Source organism: Actinia tenebrosa, unplaced genomic scaffold (genome assembly GCF_029948245.1).
Source record: "Actinia tenebrosa isolate PJP-AT-01 unplaced genomic scaffold, QUT_ActTen_1.0 PGA_scaffold9__36_contigs__length_13948895, whole genome shotgun sequence".
Lineage (NCBI taxonomy): Eukaryota > Metazoa > Cnidaria > Anthozoa > Actiniaria > Actiniidae > Actinia > Actinia tenebrosa.
This window is the reverse complement of record NW_028292586.1, coordinates 11531628-11543834: the sequence shown is the minus strand read 5'-3', so window position 1 is coordinate 11543834 and position 12207 is coordinate 11531628. Positions and strand designations below refer to the sequence as shown.

At 38.2% G+C, this 12207-nt stretch overlaps 2 protein-coding genes across 3 annotated transcripts; one reads left to right on the top strand and one right to left on the bottom strand.

The window, feature by feature from the left end:
- Positions 1–770: 770 nt before the first annotated feature.
- On the bottom strand, positions 771–2058 carry LOC116303235 (uncharacterized). Its single transcript, XM_031712736.2, has 2 exons — positions 1903–2058; positions 771–1555 (listed from the first exon to the last, which is right to left on the bottom strand). The coding sequence occupies exon 2, from the start codon at positions 1547–1549 to the stop codon at positions 986–988; it is 564 nt and encodes a 187-aa protein (XP_031568596.1). The 5' UTR covers positions 1550–1555; positions 1903–2058; the 3' UTR covers positions 771–985.
- A 1896-nt stretch (positions 2059–3954) lies between these two features.
- Positions 3955–11736, top strand: LOC116303232 (uncharacterized). 2 transcript variants are annotated; one of them, XM_031712733.2, is made up of 4 exons: positions 3955–4048; positions 4908–9172; positions 9536–9715; positions 10147–11736. In XM_031712733.2, exons 2-4 carry the CDS (start codon positions 4994–4996, stop codon positions 11149–11151), a joined length of 5364 nt encoding a protein of 1787 aa, XP_031568593.2. In that variant the 5' UTR covers positions 3955–4048; positions 4908–4993; the 3' UTR covers positions 11152–11736. The 2 variants fall into 2 exon arrangements, with proteins under 2 accessions (XP_031568593.2, XP_031568594.2); XM_031712734.2 differs by lacking the exon at positions 3955–4048 and adding an exon at positions 4084–4186.
- The last annotated feature ends 471 nt before the right edge of the window (positions 11737–12207 follow it).

Sequence of the window (12207 nt, the reverse complement as noted above, 5' to 3'; positions counted from 1 at the left end):
TAAGGGAAAAATACAAGAAGAAGGGTGGGCGTGAACGGGACCTAGAGTCCCATGCAAGTGCACAAACGATATAATTAAGTAACAAGACTTAGGCAAAGGAAAAACACAAGTAAAACCAATTGTTGCCAATGGCAACCACAGTTAAGAAAGAGGCTCCACTTATTTGCTTGCTCGAAACTCAGGCAAAAAATTCCAAGGACCAAACAAGAAAATTTTGCGACTTCTATTTCTTATTATATTAATGCCCGATTTTCCCAATTCCTCAGTTTCTAAACAGTAGCAAGGGAAGGCATTTATAATTTATTGAGGGCTAACGAATAACTGGAAAACTGAATCTTAAGTATGCTGACCAAGCTCATGTGCAGGGGCGTAGCGAGGTCTCGATTATAGGGGGGGGGGGGGGGGGGGGGGGGATTTACCGTTTTCCCGCCAAATTCACAAGAATCCTGCATGAAGAAATTAAATTTTGATGCAGAAGGCAAACTTTAAGTGGGGCACGTGCTCACCCACCTCTCCTGCCTACGCTAGTGCCCATGTGTCATTTAAATAGAATAACGCGTTAATATGTTGGCCTCTGAGAAAAAAATATAGAGTGTTCGTAAACTTATTATGTACTGTACGTAGTTATTTTACGCGAGTTTTATATTTCCTTTACAGATATATGACTACGACTTATTTTGTACGGATCACAAATCTTAGGGGTCTGGCTACCCACCAATATCTCAGTTTGGGCAGAGGAGAGGGAATACTGCAGTTATTTTTCGTAAGTATAATTGTCTTTACAGGTATGACTGCTTTTAATCGTTTTAAAACACATTTATTCTGACAATCGAAAACAGACTTGTGGCATAGGAACTAGTACATCAGTCTTGACATAAAAAAAATGTTGTACAATAATTAATTCAGCTTGGAAAAAAAATTATACATCACTTTTGAAGCTTTTTAGTTCTAGTTCATGTTTTAACGGTTCAGCGTAATTTCTGCTCTACCAACCAAAACCTGAAGAAATGTTTCCCAGAGCACTAGCAGCAGCTGCAGCCGCTTCTTCTGCCTGCTCTTTAGCCTCCTCTGCAGACTTTGCTGCTTCAGCGGCAGCTTCTTCAGCCTGCTTCTGGGCTTCGGCAGCTGCCTCTGCTGCTTGTTTTGCAGCTGCATCAGCAGCTTCACTTGCTTGATCTGCAGCATCATCCGCAGCACCTTCAGCTGCCCCTGTTAAACCTGCAGCCGATGCTGAAGCACCACCCATCAAGGCACCAGCAGCTGCCTGATCTCCTCCTACCATTCCTGTAAGTGCCTGGACTTTTTCTTGTAACTCACTCAGCATCCCTTGAAGTTTTTCGTTTTGCGTTGTCAACTCTTGTATTTTAGCTGTCGCCTCGTCTTGGATGCTTAGGTTTGACATAAACTCCTTTACATCGTCTACCTTCCCCTCCAAGGCATTTTTGAGCTGCTCTGTCAGGGCTGTATTCTTGGCTGTTTCGTCAGCAAGTTGGCCTTTGAGACTTGATATTTCATCGTCTGAAGGAGCTGCCTTGTTTAACAAATCCATTTTTGACTGGAAATAAAAATTAATTTTTTCAAGCAATTATAATATCATGATGACAAATCATACATAGGTCATATAATTTTCAGATAAATATATATTAAAGTTATTCAAGCTAAACAAGAATAGTTTTGTTTGGCCCGTAAAACAAAAGTTGTATCAAATTAGTGAGTAATAATGTCTAATTCGTATCATGCTTTTTCAATTGGCATTTACTTTTGCAAAACTTATATGAATGGCTTAGCAAATCAAAGCGTGAATGAAAACATTGTAAAATATCAAGCAAACATTTTTTGGAAACACCTTGTCCAAATCTCAATTCGTATCATCAAAGATAACAATTCCATATAATATCTTACCTTAAGATACTCGATATCAGCTTGATGAGACTACTGTAAAGTTCTGTGTGTAGGAATGAAGGGCTTCTTGCTAAGGAGGCTTTAAGTACTTTATTGTTAAATAACCTGCTGTTTTTCCCCTGTTAACTGGTTCTAGATTGTTCAAGCCTGTTTAGGCTGGTAAACAATAACTGCATCATGATTTTTTTAGTTGTAAATAGTAAAATTGTCTATAGATTTTAATTTTTTAAATGTACTTTTTATTTTATCATGGTGTTCTAAAATAATTTATAACTGTCACCTAAATGTTTCACTTTACCAACCTCCTATCTTTCCCTCTTTTTCGAGGAAGGGAGTTTTTAATAGGATGGTTAAGGAATTAAGGAGGAGGAATTCTAGAAGCGTTGCGTGTCAAGATTGAAACCAAGACGCTTGAATTTCGACATTTGCGGTTAAACACTTAATCAAAATAAAATTCAGGTTTTTGGACTTCAATCAAATTTATGTTTCAACGAGTTAAGCTAGCCTGGATTGTTGGAGAAATTTGTCTTGGTTTCTATGCATGCGCAGGGTATCAATTAAACAAGCTGCACATTGCGAGTGGTTTTTAACATCGTATATATTTTAAGGTGTCGAAACGTGTTTTTCAACTCATCGAAACTGTTAGTAGTTAATTTTTTACCAATTACAATAGTTTATCCGCTTTACACGAAGGGGATCTATAAAATTAAAACAAGCTGCTACAAGTGTTCGATATAATTCCAAATTCCGAAACATTTCTTTAAATATCCTTTCATCATGACATTTGTAGGTATAAGTTGTAACTTCTCTAGAGATAAATATTTATTCTGATTAGCTATTACTAGTCTCCTACGCAGCCGCTAATAGTGTCGGACGTCACGCCACGCTCACTCCCCTAAGTAAAAGCGTTGCGTTGCGAGAAACTATATTAATACTCCAGTTTCGAGTTCTCTTAGGTCAGCCGTAGTCTAAGTTGTACGTTAAAATATTCAACCATTCAACCAAAAACTCCCGAGTCTCTTGACATAAATTTTGTCATTAATTAAATAACGCCATTAATCAAACAACTAAGTATCGTTCATTCATCTGAAGATGAAAGACAGCAACACGGCGCGTTACTTAGGTTATTATTTTGATTTTGATCTTAAACATCGTGGGTGGATCGCTATACGGGATGTTTATTAGGTCAGTGCGCGCTGGCTTCCCCTTCTTGTTCAGACAGTTAACGCAGACACATTCATCTAGTGCATGAATCCTATTCTCTCCCACTCACCCGCACAAACTAATCCTGGATTCGTTTCTTTTATATATTTAATGATGAATAAGAAATTAATACATAATAATCACCAATTTACCATAACCAAATGAATAAGAAAAACTTATCGGAAAAAAAAAGTTTTATTAATAATTCATTCTCATTATACAGTGGCGAATTCAGGATTTTTCAATGGGAGGGGGGGGGGGGTGGAGTGACTATTGAAAAGGTTTTACCAGGATGCGCCCCAGTTATACGTGCCGCGGTTACGCAAGGAATGTGTCAAACCCGGCATTGAGTAAAGTCCAAACGCTTTAAGTTGTTAGCCTTTTGTCATGCAACTTAAGCATATTTCTTAGGGGTTTTCTTTGTGATTTTTTGGGGGGTGTTTAACTTTTTTTGCTACTAAAAAGTGGCAAGTGATTTTCCTGAAATAAAAATAATAATAAACGAATATTTGTGTTGCGTCCTAGTGCTATAAAAATATGCCTAAAGCCAAAGACGTTTGATGACCTGGAATGTAGGAAAAAGACTGTATACATTTCTAAGCCATATGGCATTAATGGTTGCACGCCTAAAATATTTATCCACCAATACAGCACTCAATTTCATACTTAACTTTCTATTTTGAGGCTTTAGAGGAATTATGGTGTTTTGATTTGGTGGTTAGAGTGCACCAGAATCACCAGGAGGTAAGCGTCCTTTCGCAATTCTATCTTTGGTCTGATGGCACCTGACAAGTGACATTTATAGTATCTTTCAATTTAATGAAAATAACTTGTTTTCCATAACTTCAACAAACATGTTTTGACCTTGGACTTGTTTTGACCTTGTTATAGAAAACATTTAGAACAGTTGCCAGTGGAAGAAGGATAACAATGGTCTATTAAGGTAACTATACTATTATAATAACTATATATGCTCCTGGTAATGAAGAATGACAGTGGCACACTTATTTTTCATATTATCCTTTAAAACAAAAAAATCGATTGAAACTTTTAATGATAAGCTCTTTCATATGGACTGGAGGTTAGTTTAATGTCGTCTTAGGAAAATTGTTATACAAAATATTTCATTCGTGGAAAGACAGATTTCGTATTTTGACTGGAGCACAGTGTGTTTCTTTAAACGTTATGACGTTTTTGTAATTCGGATTCTATCATCTACATTTCTGTCAGACGAAAGCATTGAAAACATCATAGCGAAGAAGAATCAGCATTTATTGCTGTTTTCAGGCAGGCAGCTTTTAAACAATTATCCCCAAAAATCAATGTTTTCTCTGAATCAGTGTTTATGTTAATTAGGTATGCATTTGACCAAAGGATTTGCAGGTCTTATAACATTATATAAATAGTATAAAATTGCGCCAGTTGACAAGTCTGATGAGCAATCCTTACTAAATTCAGAAACTAAATTCAGAAAATTTTATTTAAAATTTTCTCAAAAATTACATTGCATTTGGTGGGTGTTTTCTTTAATCCTCCTTGGGTTAATGACATATCTCCCACCTGTCTCATTTCCTGTATAAAGCCTTTGTGTGGTTGAGGTGAATTTTGCATTAGACATTTTGCCAAACCTTTCTCACAGCTTTAAATCAGTTGATATTTTATAAATCAGCAGCAGAAAAAGTATCTATTCTCAACTAACAAGGCTACAGTTTCAATTGTAGTTTCTTCGTGTTATTTCTAAATCTATTTAGACCGCGTTTTTATCTTATTATCATAATTTCTAAGTTTATTTGATTCTTTAGGAGGTACGAATACTCTGCAAAGAACATTCATTTAAACCAAATCGGTCTTTTCAACTGGCTGCTTTACTTGGTCTTGATTGGTAGAAATGGATGCACCAGATTTCGTTGAAAATGGCCATGGCTGTTGCTGTGGAGAACACAATCAAAGTTGTGTCAGAAGCAGTGAGCACAATCATGGTTGTAGTTCTAGAGAGCATTGCCATACTGATACCAGAATGATCGATAACAATCAAAGTTGTAGCTGTGGAGAACATAGCCAAAGGGATGCAATTCCTGCAGATTTAAGTGGTTGCTTTCATGGTGAATCGACTAGGTACAATGAATCGCCGACTAATGCCATCGATTACGAATCACGTTATTACCAACTCAAGATGGAAAAGGAAGAAATGGAGAGAAACTATGAGAGGGAACTTCGAGAAAGAAAGGCTGCTGAACGAAAGTTCCAGGAAGAACTCGAAGAAAAATATCTTATTGAGGACAAGTTTTCTAGCTTGAACCAAAGCATCCAGAGGTATGACGATGATTTGAACATATTGAGAAATGAAAACCAGTTTTTAAAAGGCCAATTTGACAGCCTCAAGAATGCAATTAGTTCAAGAATGAGCGCAGAGATTGACATTGGTCATAGCATGCATTTGGATCAAGAAATGTTGTCTTCTTCAACAGTCACTTTAACTGAATCTGCCGACTCATATAAGCATGAAGTTGCTGTACTTGCAAATGAGAACGATATTCTTAGACAAATTATTGAAATTATCAACCAACAAAGCCAGGAAAAGGCTTCTTGGGATGAGAGGCGTTCAGAGAAATACACACCTGACCAAAAATGGCAAACAGACCCAGACGTAGCTCGACTTCAAGAAGAAAACTCTAAATTAAAGAGCAGAATTCGCGAACTGGAGAGAAGCCGAAGAGAACAAGAGTCAGAAATGGAAGAGGTAGCTCTTGATTTGGAAGACCAAACTCGTAAAAATAAGAAAGATATATCGCGGCTGGAGGAAGAAGTCCGTTCAAAATCCCTTCTCGTTAAAGACTTAGAAAGGCAGCTTTATCAAATTAGGATGGAATTCCATGAGGAAGTACAGAAATGGGATCTGAAACTAGAAGCTGAAGTCTTAATGAAGACACAGGCGCATGAAGAGGTTAACGTTCTTCAAGGGACTATTCAAAATTTAGAAGCAGAGCGGACTGAAATGGTAACAAAGCTGGAAGAATTGTACTATTCAGAAAATGAAATCATACAAGCAAGGAATGATCTTGAAGCTCGCTTTTCGCTAGAAATAAGTGAACTCCATGCTAGAATAGAAGAGGAGATACGAACCAAGGTTGAACTATCTCAGGAGATGACTGTCTTGATGAACGAGTTTGTTGACCTGAGAAATCAATCGAAGCAGATGGAAGTAATGTATCTCAACGAGATTGAGGCTTTACGTTTAAATAATGGGCTGGACATAGGAGAAGGGGCAACAGCACAAAATGAGTTTAATACTAATGTTGCGACAGAAACCTACTTAATGCAACAGCCTAACGGGTGTGCGACGACAGGTCAAAGACTAACACAAAACGGTGGAAGAAAGGTTAGAAATGATGTTCAAAGTCAACTGAATCAAGAAATACAGAAACGTGAAACTTTGGAAAAAGAAAATAAAGAACTCTTATATAAAATGAAAAACATCCTCTCTAATAGTGATCAACGACTTGGAGAGCAGGGCAATCAAGGAATTGGCATAAATGTTAGCTCATTTACTGGCGATACCAACGAAGCAGCTGACGGTTCGCATCAACTTAGAAAGAAGATCCGATCACTTGAAAATAAAGTGGCTGAATTGACTGAAGAATGCGAAAGTTTACAACGATCGGCCGAAAAAGGAAGAGCAATCGAAAGAAAGAATAGAGAACTGTTGAGTGAATTGGATGATTTGTCAACACAGAGAGATGAAATGTTACGCAAGCAAAGAACACTTGTCTACGAAGTCGAGAAGTCATCATCTTCTTTACATGATGTAATGGACAAAAACCGTAGGCTTATTGATGAGATGGATTCAAAGTCACGCAGGATTCGCGACATGGAGGACAACTTCAGACAAGAGCGAAATAGCTTAATACGCAGCTACGACAAAGAAAAATCTTCAGAAATTCGAGATATTGAACGTAAAAAAGACGACCTAGAAAAACGACTCGATGATCAGGTCAGAGAAAATGGAAAACTTGAAAACAAGGTACGAGATCTTGAAGAAGAAATACGGTATTTGAAACAATCCAGTGGCAATACTCAACTTGGAAATAGGACAACTTCGAATAACCCATTTGATAGCAACAGGAAAGTACAAAATGTGAGCAATTCAATATCAAAGATGGCTACCAATTCAATGGATTTTGCACAAGATACTTTAGAGTTAGAACAGTTGTTACAAGAAAGGCAGCGAATGGAAGACGATCAATTTAAAGCACTCGAAGAACAGAGAAAGCAGATGCGTGAAGAATTTGAAATGGAAAAACAAAAATTGCGCAAATGCTTTGAAGATGAAAAACGTAGCCTTGCAAACCAATTCACAGCTGGATCTGGAACAATTTCTCATAGTATGCTAGGCAATGTAAATGTGCCAGGGATACATTCTGCTCCTTCTTCTGTTTTTGTTCAGGACACATGTTATACCCAAACAGGACAGACAAGCCAACCAATGCCTCAAAATCCTAGCGTTAACGTCGTCTTTCCTAATGCCCAGAGCCCAGTTACTCATCAAAACATGTTAAACAACCAACAGCCTTCCCCTTTTCACGCAAATATGCCGAATCCAATTTCATTCCAAGAAAATCGAAACACAGGAACAACTACTAGTTATCAAACCCCTCAACAGCCAAGCCAGTTTCATGTATCATTCCAAACTCCACAATCTCATTCACAGCAACAACTTCCCTATACCAATCAATACAGTGGTCAAGGAGCTCAAAGTATTGTACATCCACAAGTACTTCCAGGAATTCACCAAGATTCACAGTTTAACAATAATCTAGTTACGCTTCAGCAAGAGGTTCAACGACTTAGTGCAGAGAAAACGAATATGGAGAAAAGGCTGAAGAATATGGAAAGACAACTAGCAAGTACGTCGGGTAATGTGGGAGCTGGGAATGATTCCACGATGTTCATTTCAGCTTGTGAGATCCAAGGGAGCAGTAATGAGAATGAAAAAGAATACACTGACCGTTCAACAAGTAGGCATCCCGATAACATGCAAGAAAGAAGTCGTTCATCAACAGTGGCAATGCACTACAGCTCCGATGGCAACATAGACGGACAGCTTCAAGTGACCATGAAAAAATTGGTCGAAGAACATCGCCAACACTCCGATGAGCTACGAAAACAAATGAGACTCCAAAAGGATTCCTTTGCCAAAGAGAAAGTAAAGTTGCAAAGAGAATACTCAGCTCTACTAAACAATGTAAAGTGTCTTAAGAAAGAAATTCATATTCTTAAGCATGAAAGAGAGAGCATGAGGGAAAAGATCAAGAAGCAAAGAAAGGAATTTGAAATGCGAGAAGACAGGTCAAGCGATGAAGTTGCGACGGTTAGAAAAGAGTACGAGTTGAAAATTAGACAACAAATCGAAAAGTCAGAGCGAACTGTGAGGGAACTGCAAAGAAAGATAAGCATCTCTGAAAGAACTTTGAAGGAAATAGAAATGAAATTTAGGGATGAAGTCACACAAATCGAAAAGAAATACTCACAAGATAGGATAAACCTTGAGGCCAAGTTGAGAGAGTCCGAAAACGTAGCCAGGTCGAAACTTGAGTGCCATTACCAAGCAAAACTGAATTCTGAGAAAGAAAGATACGAAAACACGTTAAAAGATCTTCGCAAAGAAATCAAGTGTCTCCAAGCTCAGAGAAGAGAAATTCAGCTCAAGATTACTAAAGACGGAAGTGATGCAAGTGTGACTACGCAAAAAGACGCGTCCTACAGTTTTGTATTTCAAAATAAAGAATTCTACAAACGTTGCGAGAAAGAGGTTGAAACTCGCTTTACACAAGAAAAACGAAGACTTGAAGATACGTTGCTTGACTTGAAAAAAGAAGTCGAAGAGCTAAAGAAAGAGAAAAACGATATAAAATCCTGTTACAGAGAAGAAAAACTGCAAAGAGAAGAACAGTTCCAGCGAGAGAAAAAGAGAATGGAGGAAAGGCATAGATGTGACGTAGATGAACTCAAGAGAACGATTGATATGCTTGAAGGCGATAACTTCAAGCTTATTAGTATGCAGAGTGGGGTAAGTGAATGCAATTACTACATCACGTGTTGTTACTTCTGAAAATGATTTACATTATAAATAATTCGCTTTCTCAGGGTAAAAATACTCGTTTGTGCCTACTGTCATGGCTGCCATCACGTGATGGCACAGAGCCTCTATAGATGTTTGCATGTTTTATACTGCATTCATGATGTCTTGAGAACCAGTCCACTACGTACGCGCCGCCTCGCTTGATACCAAGAGCTGGATGACTTTTAACTGCATGCAGCACACGCGCGCGTTTCCGAAATCTATTTATCACAATAAAATGTAACTGATTTCAGAGCCCGTACATTTCAATAATGTATGCGTAATACTAAGAGCGTGTTCTTTTTTTCGTAGATTTCTGTTAATGGGCATCAGAAAACTACGAAAAACGCTCACACTACAATTATTCAGAAGAAGAATACATCCCTGGAGTTAAAAAATAATGAGCTAGAAAAAGACATTGCATACCTCAAGGGAAGACTGAGTGATCTCGAGACCCGTCAGAACAAGTTGGTCACTTCTAACAATGACATGGTAAATCAAATAATTATATGTTAATTTGTAATTGTGTCAAATACTTCATTTGCCTATTTTTTTCATTTTACTCTTAAAATGATTAATATTTTACTGGAAGTGCGCAGCATAATTTATTGCATGGAAAGCTCGTCTTCATCAGTACAAGCCAGATCAGTACACATTGAAGCCGCATCTAGCCTGAATTAAGTCAGGGAATATGATTACATAAAACAAATCAAATCGTAATTTAGCAATTTTTGGTTTGGTGAATTACGTAAAGCGGAGAATTCCCGACCGGAGGAAAACCCTCGAATCAGGATGGCGTGTTCAGGAATCGAACCGGAGACACAACAAGTGATCGGCTAGTGCACTGCTTTACAAATTAAACATTGGCTCTCTTAGTTATATCTACTACATATTTATCTGTATACATCTGCATTTGTTTTCAGCCATCCAGTGCTAGTGAACGCAAAGTTAGATTTAGTTCCGTCAATGGTTCAAAAGCGCAACTTCGTAGATCACTTTCCTCGACGGACCTGCGAAATATGGCTGGTACTGGGCATCGAAGCGACACATACAGTTCAATACGTCCTGTTATCTCACGCGACGACCTTGGTATTTCATCAAGCCGACTCTCATCAAATGGAGTGGCTTTGTCGTCAGGGTCGCTCACGGCTGCCAATGCAACAGGAAATGCCGGATTTCTAGGCAACAGCTATGCAAGAAATACTGATATAACGCACATCCCATCTATTGGTATCTTAAATGGCGCCAATGGTCATGGTTTGGGTTGCAATAGAGATACAAATATTGCTTATGGAGGTGGTAACCTTGTCGGGTCCTTCTTGGGTCTATCATCTGGAGCTGGTTGTAACAACGGTATTGGGTCCGGTTCAGCTATGACCGGAAATTATAGCAGGAGTATGACCAGCGGTGGCTTCCTGTCTAGTGATGGTGCTACGGCTAATAGTTATCAGACTGCTAGTAGATTTGCTTCCGGTAATGCCACTGGAATTGGTTGCGCAAGTTACTTGTCGACTAATAGTGGGTCTGGCGGCGGTCTTATATCTGGTAATGGTCTTGGAAGCGGGTCTTTCTTTGGTAAAAGTTCTGGAATGATTGGTGGTTGTATATCAGCTGGTGTTAGTAGTGGTTCTTGCCATGCTAACTCATCTTCTCTGTCTGGTAATCGCTGCAGTGGATCAGTCTCGGGACTTATGTCTTCTAATGCACAACGCGATGGCCTGAGCTCTGGTTTCTTAGCAACAAGTGGTCTGGGAACAAACTCTGGTACTAACACAAATAACATGGGCATGCGATCAAGTCTCACCTCTGGTCAGGGCATTGTAGGATCAGGAGAAGCACTGTCTGGTTCTTTCGGTGGCAGAAGTCTAGGTTATGGAGCCAATTCAGGAATGTCTTGTGGAAACTGCTCATCAATAAGAGGTGTTTAGCCTTTCATTGAACATTTGGAACATTTAGCTTTACAAAATGTACTTAATATACCAATACATTAATACTATATATATGAATTAATAATACAAAACATTATATATATATATATATATATATCAAGCATAGTTCGTAATGGATATGGCTTAAGGAAGGTTTTGTTTTTAGCTACCATTTTGAATAAGAACAAGTTTAGCTTTTGTGAAGGCTTACATGTAGTTTTTTGTTTTTATAAAATTGAAAATTTTCATGCCTTCTAGATTCAAGTAAATTTTGATCAGGACAGACGGATTGGGTTTAAATATGTGCGATTGTTTCAGTTATTCGTAGATTTCTAATTGAATTGATATATCTTTGTTTCTAAATGGATACTAAATAGTGTTCACTTATCTTTCTAAACAACGGTCTTTCTGGTTTGAATCAGCCGTACGATATGAATATATTTACCACGTCCACCAACGGTCTTTCTGATTTGAATCAGCCGTACGCTCTGAGTATTTACCGCTGCACTATCCGTGCCAACCAGTGCTGGCGTCGCTTCGTTAGCGATTACTCACCTTTAATAAGTTAATCAAATTTACCTTCAGTACAGTCTATTTTACTGTACTGAAGGTAAATTTGATTAACTTATTAAAGGTGAGTAATCGCTAACGAAGCGACGCCAGCACTGTTTGGCACGGATAGTGCAGCGGTAAATACTCAGAGCGTACGGCTGATTCAAACCAGAAAGACCGTTGGTTGGAAAGATAAGTGAACACTATTTAGTATCCATTTAGAAACAAAGATATATCAATTCAATTAGAAATCTACGAATAACTGAAACAATCGCACATATTTAAACCCAATCCGTCTGTCCTGGCGCCCTTGATCATTCTAGATCTTTTACCTAAAAATTGCCAAAATTATTTGCCTGGCAATATGGACGAAGGAATTGCATAAGGAATCTGCGTCATTGATGTTCTTCAACGGAACTAATTGAATTATCGTCATATCTTTATTTGTTTTCCTCGCTTCTTCCTTAGATATAAACAGACTGTATAAATAGAAACATAGACTGC

Excerpts from the sequence above, each read along its gene's own strand:
- LOC116303235 (XM_031712736.2), bottom strand. The coding sequence starts at position 1,549 with ATGGATTTGTTAAACAAGGCAGCTCCTTCAGACGATGAAATATCAAGT.
- LOC116303232 (XM_031712733.2), top strand. The coding sequence starts at position 4,994 with ATGGATGCACCAGATTTCGTTGAAAATGGCCATGGCTGTTGCTGTGGA. Across the intron at positions 9,173-9,535 it reads TTATTAGTATGCAGAGTGGG|ATTTCTGTTAATGGGCATCA; the intron begins GTAAGTGAATGC and ends TTTTTTTCGTAG. Across the intron at positions 9,716-10,146 it reads TCACTTCTAACAATGACATG|CCATCCAGTGCTAGTGAACG; the intron begins GTAAATCAAATA and ends ATTTGTTTTCAG.